General features: G+C 40.7%; 1 protein-coding gene across 7 annotated transcripts in view; it reads left to right on the top strand.

The window, feature by feature from the left end:
• LOC121907130 (bromodomain adjacent to zinc finger domain protein 2B-like) overlaps positions 1-20,711 on the top strand; it is a 62,462-nt gene that overhangs the window by 37,829 nt on the left and 3,922 nt on the right. For 2 of the 7 annotated variants that reach the window (XM_042426514.1, XM_042426515.1), the window contains exons 5-36: positions 408-539; positions 807-1,000; positions 1,145-1,357; positions 1,741-2,430; positions 3,190-3,754; positions 3,930-4,226; positions 5,525-5,585; positions 6,802-6,910; positions 7,097-7,198; positions 7,661-7,871; positions 8,415-8,507; positions 8,597-8,658; positions 8,961-9,026; positions 9,913-9,978; positions 10,444-10,488; positions 10,692-10,718; positions 11,787-11,852; positions 12,218-12,358; positions 13,025-13,279; positions 14,320-14,543; positions 15,069-15,143; positions 15,275-15,509; positions 15,614-15,676; positions 16,061-16,205; positions 16,318-16,973; positions 17,187-17,475; positions 17,675-17,830; positions 18,006-18,160; positions 18,389-18,594; positions 18,903-19,041; positions 19,556-19,702; positions 19,895-20,187. In XM_042426514.1, coding sequence (XP_042282448.1) covers positions 408-539; positions 807-1,000; positions 1,145-1,357; positions 1,741-2,430; positions 3,190-3,754; positions 3,930-4,226; positions 5,525-5,585; positions 6,802-6,910; positions 7,097-7,198; positions 7,661-7,871; positions 8,415-8,507; positions 8,597-8,658; positions 8,961-9,026; positions 9,913-9,978; positions 10,444-10,488; positions 10,692-10,718; positions 11,787-11,852; positions 12,218-12,358; positions 13,025-13,279; positions 14,320-14,543; positions 15,069-15,143; positions 15,275-15,509; positions 15,614-15,676; positions 16,061-16,205; positions 16,318-16,973; positions 17,187-17,475; positions 17,675-17,830; positions 18,006-18,160; positions 18,389-18,594; positions 18,903-19,041; positions 19,556-19,702; positions 19,895-20,187 — 6,178 coding nt within the window. The remainder of the gene's footprint in view (positions 1-407; positions 540-806; positions 1,001-1,144; positions 1,358-1,740; positions 2,431-3,189; positions 3,755-3,929; positions 4,227-5,524; positions 5,586-6,801; positions 6,911-7,096; positions 7,199-7,660; positions 7,872-8,414; positions 8,508-8,596; positions 8,659-8,960; positions 9,027-9,912; positions 9,979-10,443; positions 10,489-10,691; positions 10,719-11,786; positions 11,853-12,217; positions 12,359-13,024; positions 13,280-14,319; positions 14,544-15,068; positions 15,144-15,274; positions 15,510-15,613; positions 15,677-16,060; positions 16,206-16,317; positions 16,974-17,186; positions 17,476-17,674; positions 17,831-18,005; positions 18,161-18,388; positions 18,595-18,902; positions 19,042-19,555; positions 19,703-19,894; positions 20,188-20,711) is intronic. The other 5 variants (XM_042426518.1, XM_042426517.1, XM_042426519.1 and 2 more) reach the window with 5 other exon arrangements.

Raw genomic sequence — 20,711 nt, 5'->3', positions numbered from 1 at the left:
ACATTAAAATAATTCAAGAAAGTCTTAGTTATAGCCAGTTGTATGCATATTAAATGATATCATACCACTAAGCACAAAGTAAATGGACATTTTAAAAAGCAGATGCTGTTTCAGAGGAATGCTGCTCTCAGGAAACAGCTGTGAAATGTCCAACAGTAGAGAAGAAACTCTGGAGCTATTTTACAATGACCTCTGCTTTAACTTCAACGTAAAGGAATAAAATCACTATCAGTGGAATGCACTCGTTATCTGAAGACATTTCAGCTCAAATGTAAGACTATTATTTTGAACTGAGTGATTAGTGTTAACAGGTTGGATAAACTGCTGCTTTTATAACATGTTGGCAGATTGGATTATCTGCATGTGTAGATAGAGTGGCTGTTAACTGCACAGTGTCACTTCTGCAGACTGGTGGCGACCATCTGAGGCACAAACCAGGGGAGCAGCAGCCTTCTTCCCTCCTCTTCTGGGTCTGCATCCTGTATTCGCACCAACCTTCAAAAGCCATGATCCCATTCACTTGCAGTCCCGTACCTCAGGTAAAAAAAAAAAAAAAAAAAGGGCTAGCTCCTTCTAAAGGTCATACATGTCGTAGTAGTTTAGAGCTGTAAGCACAGCTGTTCAGATCTTACTGTACATAATGATAGCTTAAAATACTACCGCTGACATTAACTTACCTTGCTAAGTGAAATTGGTGTTTTGTAAAATCATTATTCTCTGTTACTATTTTTTTATTGGCATCCTAATGTGTTTGACTCATATTACTTCTCATGAGTATCCACCTAAAGAAACGTACACTATGTCAGTTTCTGTCGGCATGAATGGAACAGTGAACGGTAGGAGTGCTTCTTCACCTACTGGGAACTCTGCTGCGAGCAACAGTTCACTTCCAGCAAAGGGAAACAAGGAGAAAACTAAAGCCAACTGTAGTCGGAGTCAAAAGAGCAGCCAAGACATGGGTCAACTACACCAGAAGACTATCCAGAAAACAAAAGAAAAGGTTAATATTTTTCTTTTCTTTCTTTTATTTTGTCTTTTGCCATACACTGCTTGAAAACCTACTGTATTGTTTTGTTATATATTCCCAGTAGCCTTTCACCTGTTATAAGAGCTTTTGGACTTTTTGTTTTGAATTATTGTTCAGAAACTCAACAAAAAACCACTAGAGACCTCGAGCATGAGTGGCAGCCATTCGGGATCCTTGTCAGATAGCTCCAGTGATGGTGAGGAGAGCAGCAGTGATCCTGATGACATGGAGGAAGACGAGGAGGACAATGATGACGATGAGGATGATCAGAGCAACGATAGTGAGGACTCTGATTCAGAAAAAGAGAGTCCAGTGAAAAGGAAAGTCAAGGTAATTGTTGGTGTTTTTGTAATCAGCAGAATACTCAGAATACCATACCGTTAACCATCTGTTCTGTGGATGCAATTGTAAAAAAAAAACAAAGATATAATACATATCATTTCTTTTATCATGAATGATACACAAGGGCATATTGTGAGGTTGTAATTAAACTTAAGATGACTTCTGGTATAATAATGTTTTAAGTGCAAATGTCCCTTTGTAAAAGTGCTCTCAGTTAAATACATTTTAGATGGATTGTCAAAAGCAGCCATAGCGGTGGGTGGCAAACTGGATGTATGTGCTGGTTGACAGAGCTGCCACTGTGAGGCTTTCTCAGTAGGAGCTGACATGACATGCTGTCTTCTCCCTGTTTCCCTCATCCTCCTACTCAGCGGCTGACACAGAACACTTGTGAGAGTAAAAAGAAGAGACCTTGCACCGCCGATGGAAACACAACTCAAGACAGTCAGAGTGTTCTGGCTCAGCAGCATAATGACAGTGTTCTCTTGACTTCCTCGTACCTCTTCCAGTCCTCTTCTCTTCCTGCTGGCCTGCCTCAGTCCACAGCGCTGTTCCTCCAGAGCCCCAGGACTGCCGAGGAGGAAGGCAAGCAGCACATCAGTGTCATCCAGACCACGAGACTGGCAACAGGCAACAGCCCCTTAGCACAGTCCCACAGGGAAGCCTCTCCTTTGCCCTCCAGATCATCACCCAGCCTGATCTCCTTCTCCTCCTCACCTAAACACTTGCCTCCGTCCACGTCACCAAAGCACTTCTCTCATTTGGCCTCACCAAAGCATAGCTCCGTCTCCTTCTCTCCCAAACCTCTTGCTCTCTGTTCCTCTTCGAGGCCCCTGTCTCTGTGTTCCTCACCTAAACGCTCATCTGTTTCCTCACCTAAGCCTCCCTCCCTCTCTTCTTTACCCAAAGCACCAACCCTGTTAGCCTCTCAAAAATCCCCACATAAACCCAAATCTTTGATACCCTCTCCCAAGCACACACAGCTTGTTGATAGCATGAAGAGCAGTGGAACACTCCTGGATGAAAGCTCATTACACATGAACAGTTTTAAATTGAAACAGGTGAGTTATGTTTTTTTATTCACATCACTTTCTTCTTTTTTTCTAAATTTTAACCAAAGATACACGAAACAAATTACTTTAATAAAGCAGAAAAGTATTTTTCATCCTCTTTTGCTAAATAAGGAGCTCTGTTTTCATGTATTGTCTATCATTGTTTCTGTCATAAAATAAATAAAAATCAGTTGGTTCCCTCACAACAGAAAATTAATGTCTAAGCACTGTTATTGGGGCTTTTATTATACTGCTACAGTGAGTCTGACTGCTACATGACTAGAAGTGACAATGCATGTAGCTCTATTGGGAAGGCTTCAAAAATTGACAAGCAATTAGCTCTGTTATGTTTTGGGTTGTTTGTTATCAAGAGGGAGAAATCGGCCTCTTTAACAGGACTCTGTTATTGTCACTATTCTGAGAAGGAGGGAAAATGTAGAAATCTGTAACAAGAGGGTTTTAATTCATATGGTGGTGGTACATTTAATGCAGGCTTTTGATTGCCACAGTATGACAATAGCAACAAATACAAGATGACAGCTGAAGTCATAAGATGGAACTAAGCCAAATAATTAGAAAATATTTTCCACAGTAGCCTTTTTTTTCCTCATTGTTGTTGACATGCTTGAGCCCGCTCTTCATTGTTCTTCTCTCTTATTACACCTTAAATTCCTTCATTCACAGCCCACTGTAATGTAATGTGAGTGACAGTTTGTGTAATTACTTCTTTTTTTTCTTTGTTTCCCTTTCTTTCTCATTTTTGTATAGGCCCCTCATTCCAAGGACTCCTTCAAGCTGGCTTTCTCTATGCGACCTAAGGAACAGGACTGGTATAAAAGTCACAAAACTTCAGCTTCCTCTTTAGAGACGTCAAGCAGTCATTTACTGTCTCTCCCACACAGCAATGACACCAATCTGTTCATGAACCATCACCCTAATGGAGCGATCCATAGCTCCGTTCAGGATGCCCCTTTGGCCCTCATCGTTAAGCCCCGCAGCCAGAGCAGCGCCACCAGCGGCAAGCCACTCCTGGCAGCCTCCAGCCCCCACTACCACATGCCCACCAACTTGAGCACTAGCACTAAGGAGCCATCAGGCACCTCTGCTGCCCCACTTAAATCTTCCTCCCTATTAGGCCTTAGACCACAGAAGAGGAAAACTCCGAAGTCTAAAATCAACTCATCCTCTCCACCTGTGAACTTGGTGAGAAGCAGTGAGTCTGATATCCACAGCAGCAAGGACTCAGACGACTCTTTAGGAGATGACTACAATGATGATGATGAAGACGATGAAGATGATATTGAGGATGAAGATTCTGGCAGTAGCCTGTCAGGTTAGATTAACTAGACCTTTCTTTAATTTAATAAATACAAAGCATTGATAATACATGATTGAAGCTGTTATATTCGGTATCTTCCTGAAATTAGTTGGGTGTGTGAGGAATGTTAATTTTGGATATAAATCAGCTCTCTCTGTTTCTCTCTCTGCCACGCTGGAATCCCCCGCAGAGTCGGAGAGCAATCTGGAGAGCGACTCTGATGGCTCTGAGGATGATATGAAGGAGTGCGGTGAGACTGAGGCAGATAGCGATGCAGAGAGGACTCCTCTGAAACTTGGCAAATCATCCTTGTCTACTTACAAGTCCGCCTCAAGCATCTCAGCCAACTGCTCCCTGCTTAACCTGCAGGTTATCAGGCCCCCTAGTCTGCCTAGTAGTTTACTCACCCCTACCACAGTGACCACCTCAGGGACATCGAGTAACCACAGCACCCCATCCCCGTCGTTCACATTAGCTTCCCTGCCAGGTAAAAAATATGTATTTCTTCTTTGCTTTCTAATACCAAATGCTTGGATAACCCACCATACAGCGACAACAACAGCTGCTTAACAAATTTAATAAGATACTTGATGTAACCAGCCACTAACATCGTGTCTACACAGGAGGCATAGTGTGAGCAGCATGTTAGCAGAGCAGCAGCAGCTTCAGTCTTCTGTCTGTGTCTACACAGGATGCGACTCAGTATCGAGTGTAGGTCACCTGCATTGTGGTTGCACGTAGTCTATGAAGACAATCACTGTAGTTATGTGCCTGAAACAGAAGAACATAGTTTTGAAGTGTAAAAATACACTTTGGGTCACGTTTACGCATGTACAGTGCATGTAAAACAAGCTATTATATGGCCTGTGTAGACAGCTCTATTGATTGGATAGAAACATATCCATCCCACATGCAAGAGATGGACCACTGAAAAATGCGGCTGAAAAACGCCTCCTGTGTGGACACACCATAATGTGTCGTTCAGGCTTCAGGAAAGTAGGATCACACCCAAAGTCAGCATGGTGTTTATTTTTCCCCCTCTCAGTTTTGTTGTCCGGGCTTTCATACCCCTCTTCATTCATGCTTTTTCAGACTATCCAACCTATCAGTGGAAAAGAACGCTTATTTTTTCAGTAAGAGGTCATGGATGTACATTTCTCAATAGTTCCGAGTTGAAATGAGTTCTCTGGAAGACAGCGGTTGCGTCATTGTTTTTTCTATCTCCAGCAGCCTTTGTTTTAATAACTCAGGCAGATGCTTTATAAATCCGATACTGGCTTAGTCATCGACCACAATTTATTACCAATAGAACTTGATTCTGACTCACCATTAATTGGAAAGTATTAATTTCTTTTTCCATTATATCTTGCTACGGAGTAATACAAGAATCATGACTTGATGAACATTTAATAAAGTGAGGAATCTAACTGTATTTTATCACCACCAATACTGCAACCACTGGACCAGTGAACTTGCAAAAGGTCTAAATATTATTTGTCTAATATTTCATGTTGATGTCCATGTATGTATGGTTGCTAACCCTGAACTGAGCAAAACCATCTACCAAAAACAAATTCCACTGACCTGGGTCGTTTGCTGTTTAATATACAAAACAGCTATTCACAACAGATTGATATTCCTAACAGGGTCTCCTTTTGTAGAATATATTATATTTGCAACAATATGCCTGTGTAGTGGATACTCTGTAAAAATGGCAGGTTTTTGCATTCGCTCATGTCCCACTGGAGGTGCGAAAAGCGCTGAGTCATTTCTCCTGTTTTCTAGGATCAGGGAAGAGAAGGAGAGTAACTGATGAGAGAATACTGCGATTACCTCTTGAGTTCGGGTAAGATATTGTACATGTACTTCATATTGAAAGAGACACATAAAGATTTGATAAAGTCTGTGTTTTATTTGTCGTAGCTGTCATGTTTACCGTATTTTTGGTGTCAATGCAGTTGTTGTTATAGTCACTGACAATCGACCTTTCCTTAAAGGTCGTTTGTGGCCTAAGGCAAACATTACCATATCTCTGTGTTTGCTACAAATAACAAGACAATGAATGAGTTTTAGTAAATTTTAAAATTTATCAAGAATCTTTCAGTGCTGACACATTTACTCAAGTAGAGAAAATGACTAGGAAAAAGCTCCAAACTCTCTACAACTAGTATCATTACACCCTTGAACAACATATTTATCCATCATGTGTAGTTGAAGAAGCTCCCAATATAAATGTGGGTAACTGTGTGTATATGAAGCTGCAATCCTGCTAAGATTTTTTTTTTCCCAGGGTAAATACTGTAAAGGTAAAAAATATTGTTGGTGGAATTGTTTTGAGTGCAGTGACGTCTTTATCAAGAGCTGAGTAAGAGTGGACCACAGTAAATATGTGGCCCCTTTTTGGGTCTTTAAAAAGCCCAGTCCTGAGCAGTAGGTCATAGTGGGCAGGAAATGAAGTGAGGCCCAGCAGTTCAGACACAAGGGGTTAATTGCATCCAGCCTCACAGACATGCAACATTAGCAGCTCCCTTCCCACAAATTTTGCAGCCTTGGATCAGAGCGCCTTTCATCTTCCAGGGATGTTTTTCATCAGCAGGTTCACAGGAAATCGAGGCTACACGACTGTATTTCAGCCCCTGCTCTGTTTAGAATAACAGCCTACCTGCCACTTGTGTAAGCCATGGCTGCTCTCCAGCGGAGCTCATGGGAACTGAGGGGTTGCCCCACTTGGCCCACGGCCATTTCTGATTACTGAAAGGGTCAGAGGACGGCAAGGCCACAGACTACACGGTGCACAGCTGTACATACATCATTTACATAGTTTATCTCCTTGTTTTAGAGGGAGATGTGTATCTGGTCCAATTTTGACACAAGGAAATATCAACTCAATGTTTTATCATAAAAAGGACATTTTTATGATAGAAACATTTAGCTGATCATATATATATATATTAATGATGATAGAATATGATGACAGAATACAGCTGTGTTTTTTAATTTTTTTTATTTCTTTGCATGTTAACTATATTTGTACTGTCTTTGCAATGTCTTGTGTTCTGCAGGTGGCAGAGAGAGACGCAGATCAGGAGTGTGGCAGGTCGTCTACAAGGAGAGGTGGCTTACTTTGCCCCATGTGGGAAGAAGCTGCGTCAGTATCCTGATGTAATGAAGGTAAATCCATAATATGTTTCTTTATTTCATTGAAAGCAGAATTAAATTCTTGCCCTTACTCACTGCATCCCTGTAGCACTTTGTAATTGCCCGCAGGTGGGAAATAATGATATTCGTGGAGATTGACCAGTCTTTATGGTTGAAAGTTCCTACCTATGCTTTAATTAACATGCATTTTTTCTGCAGTACTTACTCAGGAATGGAATAACTGAACTCTCACGAGATAACTTCAGCTTCAGTACAAAAATTAAAGTTGGTGACTTCTATGAAGCCAGAGAAGGACCAGAGGTAAATGGTTCTACTTTTTTTTGTTTGTGTTTCTTATTGTTAGGACCTCCCATTACCTTGATGCATCTGCTGTCATAAGTCCCTTCATTATGGTGTAGTCATTATCTAGAATTCATGTTTAGCTTCTTCACTGATGCATGTCGACATTGATTCTGCAAAAAAAATGCCATTCAATTGTTGATGAAAAGTAAGAAAATATATTCTCTTTCCAATCTACCATTATTGTCATGTGATATACTGCTACAATAAAAGTGCAATTTGTAATTGATGAATTTCTCAGTTGTTTTAGAAAACATGAGGTTTAAGGGGGTGGTGAGGCTAAATGAAAGTTAAACCCACACTGTAAATTCACATACCTGTTCAGTAAACATTTTTGTCAAAGCTTTGCTCTTAAATGAAATAAAATGTACAATAATTAATGTGCATGTTTGTTTCTCTTCCTTCTAATTCAAATGACTCAAGGGTTTACAATGGCTCCTGCTGCCTGAGGAGGAGATTGCTCCTAGTATCATAGCAATGGATGGGAGGCGCAGCCGTCGAACAAAGTCTGAGCATCAGCCGAGCGGTGATGGCGCCGGGGCCAGACCATGGAAGGGTCATCTTCTTAATGTTGGTGAACCAAACCTCCAAGATGTCAGTGATGCCAAGCTGCTACGTAAACTGGAAGCTCAAGGTCAGTTCACATCTTTAGAAATGTGTCACCAAATGTGTTTAAGAGAAAGTCCAGCTTAAAAAACTACAGCTATTAGCTATTTATACTTTATCTGTCATTTCCTCTTTGTGGTTTAGTGCATTTATGTTTATCCTGAGGATAATTGATGTCACTTCGAGATTTCCATCAATTAGGGTTTAATAGCTTTGTAGAGGTTAATAGCAGAATTTATCGAAAATATCAAGGGTGAATGTTTTGGTGCCATTTCCCCAGAATTAAGCTCTAAGGGTTTATTTGTAGAATCATACATGGTGAAATCCATCTGAGAAGAGGCAGCAATACAAATTTCTCGATAGTCTAAAATGCGATGCAACCATAAGACATGATGCATATTGAGCAAGGGACATGGGACATGGAGCTTTGTCTCTCAACTTTGTCTTTTGTTTTTGCTATTGCAATCAATGCTGCAACATTATTGCACTCTACTTGGACATAGAACAGTAGGTTGTTGCTGAAAGATATGGGAGTTTTTTTGTCTCATATTTATATTTCATCATGTTGCAGAAATAGCTCGACAGGCAGCACAGATCAAAATGATGAGAAAACTTGAGAAGCAGGCCATGGCGCAAGCAGCCAAGGAGGCAAAGAAGCAACAAGGTAAACAGCTGCTGTCTAGTCAGACATGCTCTCCTCTCTTACCCAAGATCATATGCTGTGTGTAGGACTCATTTGTTTGTGTCTTCCAGCAATAATGGCTGCTGAGGAGAGAAGGAAGAAGCGGGAGCAGATGAAAATTCTTAAACAGCAAGTAAGGACTTTTCTATGCATGTATTGTTAAATTTTCCATACAGAGATTCATAACTATCTGCAGCTGTTCTGTTCATACTCAAGAGTTTGTGTGCTCCAAGGTGAAAAGGTTTTAAGCACAGTTGAACCGCTTTGAAATTTTACAAGCAAGTTGCTATTCTTCAAAATCCTGCTCCTTCCTCATCGGCATAGAGCTAATGTACTTCCTCACCCCACACCCTACACCCCGCTCACCCCCACCACTCTATAACATGCATGACTTAACAGTTAATTCATTTGATCTTGCCCTCATCCTTTTACCAGGAGAAGATCAAGCGCATTCAGCAAAATCGTATGGAGAAAGAACTCCGTGCACAGCAAATTCTCGAGGTTTGTCCTGAAAGTTATTGCAGAAACATTCTAAAACACTTCCTTTCTGCTGTTGATAGGATTTTTTAAAAAAAACGACCAAAGGCTATTCCTAAATTATGTGGTCCCGTTTTTAGTTACATCTGCTGAGTACATGTGACTAATGCTTAATTGGTTTTTTGCAAAAGTGCCATTGAATATGAAAATCTCCTCAGACCATGATGGAGCTTAATACAAAATACAGTATTTCATTAAGTAAGAGGTGGCTGCGAGTTTACCATGGCTAGGTGAAATACCTATTTTGCATTCACCCAATAATGGAAGCTGTGAAGTATTTTAGCTTTTATAAATCAAATTTCAGTTGACACGCTTGGCAAGCGGCTCTTAACAGGATTTCATTGCAGCTATAATTACTGATAGAAATGTTGCTTAATTTATTCTCACTGCCTGCTGGTGTTTCATAATAACTACAGCCATTTTGTCTTTCGGTGTTAATGGGAGGAAATAATTATCTCATTGCTCAAGATTTCAGTATGGTAGATTTGACGTTATCAGTAAGCCACTGGCTCTATTCAGCTTTGTGTGGAATGTTTTCTATTGACAGCATTGGAAAATGCGTAACAAACTTGTATGTAATAATAAGTACAACATTTAATTAATATTTCTTTTACAAACCAGATTTATATGTATTTTATACATTTGAGATCATTTTCTAGTCCTTTATTAATTTCATGTAATGATTGTGACTAAGAAAACTATCCCAGCTAATTTTCATTAATCAAGTATTGCTGCCACAATAAATTGTTTATTCAGTCAAAGCTTTTCTGTTGTGTATACTGCATGTGTTTTGAATTAGTCTATCATTTTCCTCTGTTGCATGACCTTAAAATCTGTTTTGCATACACAGGCAAAAAGAAAGAGAAAAGAGGAAGCAGCTAATGCCAAAATATTGGAGGCTGAGAAACGAAATAAAGTAAGATGATCAGAACAAACTGTGATTGTTGAGGCCACTGTTGCTTTCACTCTCAAACTGCCATAAGACATAATTACTGTAAGAACAGCCTGTTGCCTTGTTCAGCTGCAATCGGTGTCCCTTACAATACGCACCTGACTCTGAGCCTTCTCTTTTGCCCAGCTTGTCTGCAGTGTAATATTCTCGCTGCAGTGTAATGCTTCTCAGTGCAAAGGAGATTTTCCTTGTTTTAGTGAATGACTGTGATAAAAGACGGTGGATCACCTCCCTGCACTCTACATGTATCTGTCAAATGATGGCATTTCCGATTTCACAATACCTCAACCAGCCACGTTTAGAGGCCTTAAGCAGGGTGTTGTTGAATTAGATGAGAAGGCCAGCCATTTGTGTCCATCTTTTAGGAAATTATGTAAATTTGTGTGTATATGATGTGATTATTTATTAAGTTCATCATTATTTTAAAAGGAGAAAGAGATGCGAAGACTGCAAGCGGTTATACTGAAGCACCAGGTAGGTAATTTGATCCACATGGTGCTCTAACCAGTCATCATTTGCAGCAGCTGAAATGAATATGTTTTTTCCTGTCAACTTATGCTTTGGGGTTCTTGGGTTTTATTTTGGCTTACTATACACATTGGAGGTTGGAAGGTTCTTGCATTGATTTTCATGTCTGATTTTCTATTTCTTAATACTTTGCCAACTCTTTCTACCAGGAGTTGGAGAGGCATAGACTAGATATGGTATGGGTATGTTTGTTTCTGTACATCTAACAACATATTGTGAATGTGTTGTGATAAATGGTTGCCATCATAGCAATGCGTAAAGTGTATCATTGGCTGCAGTCATACTACATCCCTCTGCATGGCTTTTCCAGAACGGTGCACTGCATATGTCTGCGCTATTTGTCTCTCAGTGAAACCACATCCATTATCTGCCCAGTACGATCAAAAATGCCTTGACTCTGCAGAAATTATACCAGGATGCAAAGCACTCTGATAGCCTGAAAGAACACTATCAATTACATTGTTTCTGTTTTAGATTGATTAAATTTAGGTGCTCAAAATCGTTTTACTCTACAGGATGTGAGCCAATGTTTCTAATCCATTTTATCATCTGAAAGTCAATATACAGTTTGTATTCTTGCCTGTGATTTACACCATAATTAAAGAAAACAAAATCCTTGTTTTATAATTTATTAATGATCCTCATTATAGATTTAAATCCTTTATCATTATATTACAATCAGGCCATTTTTTTCTTACCAAGTATATCTAAACTGTAAGGGAGGGTATGAAAGCTGGACTCATTAGTTTTATTTTCATATTAATTAAAGCACAGTTAAAATATAGAATGCAATTTCCAGGAAGTCTTGATAGTTTCATATGCCGCTGTTTTCATCAGTTGTCATTTTTTAATTTTAATTTCAGTCAGTGGTTTGCTTGTTGCTGCTGCATATAGTTCTAAAACTCTCAGCCTGCACCGGCTTTCCGTCCACCACTTGTCAATGTGCTCAAATTAGTAATGTCTCTTTCTAATCTTAAGCTTATGCTGTGTGTGTATGTATCACTACCCTCATTTTGCTTTTTGTTCATCATTGTCTTCCTTTTGCTTTAAATATCGTGTATGTCTTTGCACTTTAACTGCAGTTAAAATGCAGAGACATGTGTGTGATTATTATGACAAATGGTGATCCACTTTATGTTTCCTCTTCTATTGTGCATGTCGATGCTGTGTTACATCTATGGCCAATTTCCTCTTTAAAAAATAGAAACTGTGAATAGAATAAAAACCTGTGTTTGTTCTGCCAGGAGAGGGAAAGACGCAGGCAGCACATGATGCTCATGAAGGCTGTGGAGGCCCGTAAGAAGGCGGAGGTAGGTAACTGCTGACTTACTTATATCTCCTCCTGTTCTCCATTATTTTTACTGTTTCTGTCCCATAGCAATTTCATGTAAAAGTGTCGTAGTCTGCAGTAATGGGACATAATATAAAGTATGTGTGTAGTGTAATGCAGTACACTACATGCACCATCCTTGTCAAATAATGTAAAGTATTTTGTTTATGCAGCTCTTTTTGTTAATTAAACACAGTGGTAATTGAGGCCATAGTTTGTTGCTTTGTATTATGCCCGCCCCCTATTGAAGGAGTGTAATATATGTGCCCAAGCAATACTGAACACAATGGTCAGCAGCAGTATCGATAATATACACTTGTGATAAGTCTTTAACTTGGCTCGTAGGAGAAGGAGCGTCTGAAGAAAGAGAAGAAGGATGAGAAACGGTTAAACAAGGAAAGGAAACTGGAGCTCAAAAGGTTGGAACTGGAAAAGGCGAAGGAGCTGAAGAAACCAAATGAAGACATGTGTTTAGCAGATCATAAGGTATTCACAAGCAGTGGAGCTGTTGGCAGATGAACATGAGAGTCCATGTATGTCACTGTGGATGGTCTCCATCTGTGGAGTAGATGTGTGTATGGAAAGATTAGATTTTCCACTAGCCCTGGGATTTTTGGACATGGAAATCAACTAGTATAATCACTGTAGGAACTATAGGCATGAAGATTAGATTTGCTTTTGACAAATTAATGGTTTCATTGTTTCACTATCAGATCTACCAAAATAGGTGCTTAATATCACTGAAAGCATCTGGAATTGATTAAACAGAAAGCAGGTCAAAATACTGCCACCAAGTGGCTACAGATGTCATAACACCAACCAAAGTATTATCGATCTAATACCTGTAATCAAAGAATTTTGGGAAATAAGACTTAAACTAGTCTGAAACAAGTAACACATGCACTCTAAGAAATGCTGGAAACTGTATCTAACTTCCTCTTGAATAGAAATTAAACACATCTTTCACACAGTTTTCTGTAAGCCTGATAAAATATTTAAAATTAGAATACATTTGATAATGTTTTTGGACTGTCTTACAACCAGTTTAACATCTATTTCTTTGGCATTCTTGGTGTACATCCACTAGATACAAACTGTTGAGAGATGATAAATATATTTTATTGTTTAAATCGTGTTTGTTCTTCCTTCCAGCCACTTCCAGAGTTGTCCTGTATCCCTGGCTTGGTCTTGCCAGGAAGCACCTTCTCTGACTGCCTGATGGTGTTGCAGTTTCTGCGCAGCTTTGGAAAGGTCCTGGGTTTGGACATAAATTCAAACATGCTCAATCTAAGTGACCTTCAAGAGGGGTTGCTCAACATTGGAGACAGTACTGGCAAGGTGCAGGACCTGCTGGTGAGCTTGCTCTCTGCAGCTGTGTGCGATCCTGGTATACCTGCAGGTCACAAGGTAAGAGTCTGTCATTGAAACTGCAGTATTTGTCCAGTAGGATTGGTGAATTGCAGATGGTTGCTGTACTGTGATATACAGATGTGCATACATGTAGAAAAACAAGCATTAAGCTGCTACTGTGCCAGAAAAAGGCATCGTTCCCAGTTCAAATCCGACAGGAAACCTTAGTTGCACCTCTCTCCCTCCCTTATTTCTGGTCACCTCTCCACTATCTCTAGAAAAAGCTAATTAATTTCAGTTACTGCTTTCACTCCTTCTTCTGCAGAACTGTTTTCTACTGCTTCAGTCAACAGAAGGAGTGTTTGCTTTTAGAAATTGCAAATTTCTTGAAAGTAGATCTTTGTGTTATTTAAGATATTTTAGAAATAACTGATAGCAGTGACAATATAAGATGATACATAGTCTCTGCAGGGAATGTCGACAGTGGCTGCCCTTGTAACAGCATGAACCCAATTTTGTTTCTTTACTAAAGTACACTCTGTGGACTGTTTATGTTCCCAGCTAAACAGTTGGAAAACACATGGTTTTATCAGTACTTTGGCTCTGTGCAACTAAATGACAAGGCTTATCTGTTTTGGAGGATATCACTGTTGGAAAGTTTAAGTTGTAATTTTATTCCATCCCCCAAGGCCATTTCCCCATGCTGTCCTGTAGGGTGTAATCATGCTTTTACATGATTTTACATACTTTTCCTCATAATAAAATGCTGTCTCAGGCTCCCACATTGAGGGAGATGTTTGCACAATGACATGGGATTGAAGGCTATATTACAGGGCTATATTATCTTGACATCTACTGTATGTTTCATAGTAATCTGCACAGCCTTGATACCTTCCAGAGACAGCCCAGAGATCACTTAAGCACTTACCAGTAGGAGATTATTGTGTGTCTTTTAACCAGACTTACTCTTATCTCATCATCATTCACCTGAGTACATACAAAGAAATTATGGATTCAAATTAGTTGGTAAAAATAAAAAGCTTTTGTTTGCTAAACATTGTGACTAAACTCCGGTCTTGAAACACTCTTTCTGTTAGAGTAAGACTGCCTTGGGGGATCACCTGACTAATGTGGGGATAAACCGAGACAACGTGTCTGAGATCCTGCAGATCTACATGGAGGGTCACTGTGAGCAGACAGAGATGGCTGCTCTGGTCCTCAGCCTCAGGACCAAAGCTTTTCAGGCCCACAACCCGTCACAAAAAGCCTCCATGCTTGCATTCCTGGTTAATGAGCTCTGCTGCAGCAAGGCAGTAATCAGGTGAGGATCCTGCCTCCCTCTGACACTCATGCTGTGTTTGATTTTGCCATTTGACAAATAAACCCATTTCTCAATTTTGTGAGGCAGTCATGTTAATGGATTATTCATATTAAACTTAACTGTGATTAAAATAAATCATGGTCATTTTAAGGTTTTGACATGTGTGTCAAATAAATCATTGTGAAAACGATTCAGTTCAGACTATAACCAAGAGTTCCTCATGTGCATGAAGCAAATAAATTGATCTCTGTGGCTGAGAGTGAAAAGTATTGGCTTGTTTTATTCATGGGGGCTTAAGTTTTAACAGAATAACGAAAGTGTCAAAAGGAATATGGCAAATTGTGGTCTCATGGACAGTTTCACAAGGTTGCATCAAACTATGTATCATCAATTTTTTATTTGTACTGGTAACACTTTGAAACACATCTGGTGCACATTGCAGTGTGGTGCAAATGCCTCATGTTCTTTTTATGAAACAAAAAGGGCACTGAAACATGGGCTCTAATGTTGTCTGATACTTTACAGTGAAATCGACAAACACATAGATCACATGACCAACCTAAGGAAGGATAAGTGGGTTGTCGAGGGGAAGCTTCGCAAGTGAGTATATGAGTCCACTAAAATGTAATTAAAAGGCTCTGTGCATACACTTGGAATACTACTAAGTGCCCATGAATTACCACTCTATAAGCTGACTTTGATTTCTCCTCTGTCCATTTTTGTCTTTAAAGACTAAGGAGCATTCATGCCAAGAAGACGGGGAAGAGAGACATCAGTGTGGGGGGAGAGGACAGCCACGCTTCGGCCATCCCCACTGCCAGAAACAAATGCAAGAGGAAAGAAGGGGACAGTGAGGAAGAGGACGATGAGGACGATGAGAGTGAGGACCAAGGAGATGACGACGATGAGGAAGAGGAAGAATCGGGAGGAAAGAAAGGAAGGAAAGCAGAAATATGTGAAGAGGAGGTCAGTGACAACAAAATACTTGTGGCCAGCAGCTAAATCAGTGTTTGTTGAAGTAAATGTCAGCCGGTCCACAGGCCTCACACTAATGAGATCTTTTCATCTAGGACAACAGTGTGCACTCAGCCAGCGTGGAGGAGCTGGAAAAACAGATTGAGAAAACATACAAGGTGAAGGACTGTATTATCATTAAACCGCTTATTTTACAGCCCTGTGTATAGAAGTTAGAAACTGGCTGTATTTTCACCATTGTGTTATATTTGTCATAAAAAATATATTTAACTTTTAGATATTGGGAGGGGGATGTCCAAAGAAAATATTAATAATGCTGGGGATGGTCTAGCTTTTTTATACAATTTAAAAGATTCAGCACCTCTGCCCACCCTAATAACTCGTACTGTCCCTAATTTAAACCCACCAAGACAGGATTTTGGGCCGTATCAGTTCATGTATTGATTAAATACATCATAGTTCAGCTGTATGGTAAATATGATATATAATAATATGATATAAATGTAGTATAAATAAATGTAATGTACTTTCTGTCTCTTTAGCAACAGAATCAGATCAGACAGAAGCTGTTCAACTCATCTCACTCACTGCGCTCCATGATGATCGGACAGGACCGCTATAAGAGACGTTACTGGGTCCTTCCGCAGTGTGGCGGCATCTTTGTTGAAGGCGTGGAGAGCGGTGAAGGTGCAAACCCAAACTTTGACTCAATTTTATTTACTTTTTTTTCTTTGTTTACCATGTACAGGTTAAAAAATGAGTTGTAATGTTGTTTTTTGTGCACTGTTGCTGTGCTCAGGTTATGAAGAGGAGAAAGACAAGAAAATACAGATGACTGCTCAGGTTATCAGGGTAAAAGAGGAGCAGCTGGAGGAAGTGAAGAAGCCAGTGGTCTCCAGCCAAGCACAGGGCAAAGACAGGGATACAGCCACACCAGAGAACCAGCAGGACAAAGACAGCCTCAACCTCTTCCTTCAGAAACCTGGATCCTTCTCTAAGCTCAGCAAACTCCTTGAAATTTCCAAAATGGCTCAAGACTCAGACATGAATTCTCAGAACAGTCATTCTGCCCCTACCACTACCACTGCATATTATCCCTCACATCCCATCTCTCAGGCAGCCACTACTCAGCAGGGGCTGATGGATAAAACAGATACTTCAGTACCATTTCTGCACAAAAGCACTCTCTGTATGATCGGCAGCCCTCAGTCTATCCTTCATGACGACCATCTCTCCAAGATGCTGACGGAAAAAAGCAACCAGTGGTTTAGCCTCCTGCCTCGTTCTCCTTGCGACGAGTCCTCGGTCACCTCTGGCTCCAGCCCTCCAGCCTCTTCCTCTCCCCCACAGACTATCAGCACCAAATCCCCCTCCTCCCTCTCTCCTAATCCCTTATCTACAGCCAGCTCCAGCACTCCTGCTGGGATCGATAACATGCAATTGTCTGTCCTTCAGGTTGGTGGATAACAATGATGTTTTCATCTCAGTCACAGTTACTTTGGATCACACTTTGCTTTTTTTAGAATGTGTTGTAAATGTTAGTGTGTATTGCTTGATCTTTTTCATATATTGCAAACACATAACTAACTTTAAGCTTTGTTATGCATGTAGTAATAGAATAAATTTATTGTCTGCTCATAATTCAGTGTTGTGTATTCTTCCTCTCAGCAAGTAAAGTCTGGCATTCATCAAGGCAGACTGACACAGTGTGACATGTCCAGCGCAGCGATGAGTCCCAGCCTGCCCTTCCCTGGCATATCTCTACCCCCCATGCTGGATTTGGCCTCACAGCATGCAGAGGGTAATGGGAACAGAGTCCTCTTCCTGGCGAATAACAACTCTGTCAACAAGAGCGGGACCCCAGAGGCTCCAAGTGACAAGCCCTCTTGTGCCTCATTCCCTGCTGCGGAGGTGGCTAAGACCCAGGACTACCCTTGTCCTCAGCCTATCCCCGAGGGTAAGACCGGCACAGTGCCAGTACACACAAGTGAAATATGCTGGACTAAAAACATTCATTGCCCCAACAGTCCTGGGATACATGCTGTGATGACTGTCACTCACTCACACAACTTCCCTATGTTGCTAAAATTAAACAAATAACGTGTGACAGTTTAAATGTGCATGAAGTGTAAATTTGGGAATGTGTGTGTTGGCAGAGATGCTGCGCGGCTGGTGGAGGCTGTCAGACATGGAGGAACTACGCAGCCTGGTCAAGGCCCTTCATAGTCGAGGCGTCAGAGAGAGGGTCTTGCAGAAGCAGATCCAAAAACATATGGAGTATATGACCCACCTCTGTGCCAGCAGCAAAGATGGTGAGTCTACATTTCCTCTACTCTCTTAAAGTCAGGATGCAGTGATGTAGGTAAATAAAAGTATTATTATTTGACCTTTTGTGACATAGTACATGGTCACCTTGCATTGAATACAATAAGATTGCTTTCTAATGTTAGTTTGCTGTATAATTTTTGTTTGTATCTGTGGTGACAGCGATTGATGTGGCAGAGCTGGAAAAGCAGGAGGTGAGCGCGGAGACAGTTGAGAGCTGGTGTATTGAGGAGCAGGCCATGGAGGTGGACATCAGTCTGCTGCAGCAGGTCGAGAATCTGGAGAGGAAAGTCATCTCTGCCAGCCTGCACGTCAAGGTATAAGCATTGTGTTCTTTCATCTACTTACAAATGATAATTCAGAAAATAAACCACTAATGAATAAATAATACATAATGACTCAGTGGTTAGTATTGTCACCTCTCAAAAAAAGATCCTAATTTGTATTTTAGCCACAGCTCTTGTCTGTGTGGAGTCGCAGTGAAAATGCTGGATTTCTATGACATTATGTCGAGATGGTCATATTTTACTGCTGTCTCCCTTAAGGGCTGGATGCATCCTGAGCTGCAGTCAGAGAGGGAGGATCTGGTCTATCATGAGCACAAGCCCTTCTCTTCCTCGACTACTGAGAACAGGAGCCAGAGAGAAACCAGCCAGGAGGAACTCCCTGGCTCTGTGGTGCGGCACCCCAACAACCCCCTTGACATAGCAGTAACCAGGCTGGCAGAGCTGGAGAGGAACATCGAGCGAAGGTACCTAAAGAGCCCCTTAAGTACAACCTTTCAGATCACACTTGATAATGTCACTGTGCCTGCTCATACACTAGTGTTTGGTAAGGATGGTGAAAGAGGGTCCCTCCCACACTAGACCCTTAACCTCACTGTATGCTGCTTCTGTTCAACAAGAGTCCCTTCAGTTAAACAGCAGCAGCATTTTGTCCCCATTTTTTCACTGGTTGATGTTAGTCATTAGTTGTTATCGTTCAGTGTAATATTGTTACTGACTGTACTTGTGATTACTGTATGGTTATGCTGCAGTCTGACTTTCTGTGATCTCAAAGCAGCAGTGAGGAGGAGGTGTCTCCTGGGATGAGGTTGTGGCATAAAGCTCTCAGTGAAGTCCGCAGCTCAGCTCAGCTGTCACTTTGCATTCAGCAGCTGCAGAAATCCATTGCCTGGGAGCGATCCATCATGAAGGCGGTTAGTGTCACCTGTTTTCTCTCTTTCTGTTCATGATCATAAACTTGTTTATATATTCAACAGTTTAATCATACATAAATATTGATACCAATTTAAAGCTCACACTAAAAATACAAAGAAGATCAAGCTATGCTTTTTGGCTGCATGGCTTTTCATTTCATTTAATCCAAACTACTATATGAATTGATGTTGTTTTTTTTTATCTTATAATTTAAAAGAATACATAAGTCTCTTACACATAATCTTATAAAACAATCAAGTGTGTCACAATAGATCTAAAAAGCTTGTCTTCCTTAAAGGGAGGTAAAATAAAGTAAATGTTTGTTTTCAGCATCAATACATCATCACCAGGCAACAACCCTATCAGATAATAGCACAATCAGTAATAAATCAATGTTAATTCAGTATGCCTGGTTGCACAGTATTGCATGAATCACAATATTTTATAGTGGTGACCTTATACTATATCTATATCTTTGAATTTGTAATTACATATATTTTGGTGTGTTTCCAGCACTGTCAGCTATGTCAAAAGGGGGATAATGAGGGACTGCTCTTACTTTGTGATGGCTGTGACAAAGGCTGCCACACTTACTGCCACAAACCCAAGATCACCACAGTTCCTGACGGCGACTGGTTTTGTCCCACTTGTGTAGCAAAGGTACATCAGCATGCCCTGAGTGATTAATGACAGAGCTGAGACCCTTTTCATTAGTCCACTATTACTGTAGATCTGAGAGGCCTCACCTCCTGTAATTATCAAATGATAACATAGCTGTATCGTATACCCACTTATAAATATGGCAGGTTTTGTGTGACTCTACACCAGTCTTCTCTGTGCTCTGTCATTCAGGAGAGTGGTCAATCTCCCCGGAGTAGGAAGCAACAGAGCCGAACAGCTGGAGGAGGGAAGAAAGGCAGTGAGGTAAAACAAAATAGTAAGCCATCTGTGGCAGGAGAGCTCATCAAAGAAGAGGCTGCCAGCAGCAGCAGTGGTGTGCCAAGGAAAGGTACCAAGGAGTTCAGAAAGAGGAAAGGAGACGACAGCCCATCCAGCACCCAGGCCAAGCATGAGAGCCCTGTCTCCTGTGCAAAAAAAGCCAAAACAGCCAAAGACAACAGTGTAAATGAGCTGGCGATGTGCCGGTAGGTATGACCACATACTACAAACGAGATGCACAGGACCTAGCAGCATTTACCTTAGTTCATCTCATTGTTAAAAGAATGTTGTTATTCTCCTGAGGTATACAGCATGAGGGTTTAGATGAGTTCCTCTGCTGTACAGTAGACTCATCAATGTGCAGTCACGAATCATTTTAATCAATCTTTATTTACATGGTGTATTTTATACAGTGGCTGTAGCCCATGTGCTGCACATGACCGAAAGATAATGCGACAAAGACAAAAGCTAACAAACAGAGGTGAGCAAAGGCGCAAAAGAGCAAAACAACAAATAAAATAATGAAGCAACAATAGATAAATAAAACACCAAATGACAAGGCACCTTAAGTAAAAGCCAGGCTAAAAAGATGTGTCTTAAGGTTTCTTTTAAAAATGTCCACAGAGGTGGAGTCCCACATATCCTCAGGCAGATTGTTCTAGAGACTAGGGCCACAGTGGCTCCCCATGTGTTTTTGTTGAAATCCTTGGAACAACTAGGAGGCCAGCTG

This window comes from Thunnus maccoyii, chromosome 11 (assembly GCF_910596095.1).
Source record: "Thunnus maccoyii chromosome 11, fThuMac1.1, whole genome shotgun sequence".
NCBI lineage: Eukaryota > Metazoa > Chordata > Actinopteri > Scombriformes > Scombridae > Thunnus > Thunnus maccoyii.
Note: the sequence above shows the minus strand (reverse complement) of the source record. Positions and strands in the feature narration are given on the sequence as shown.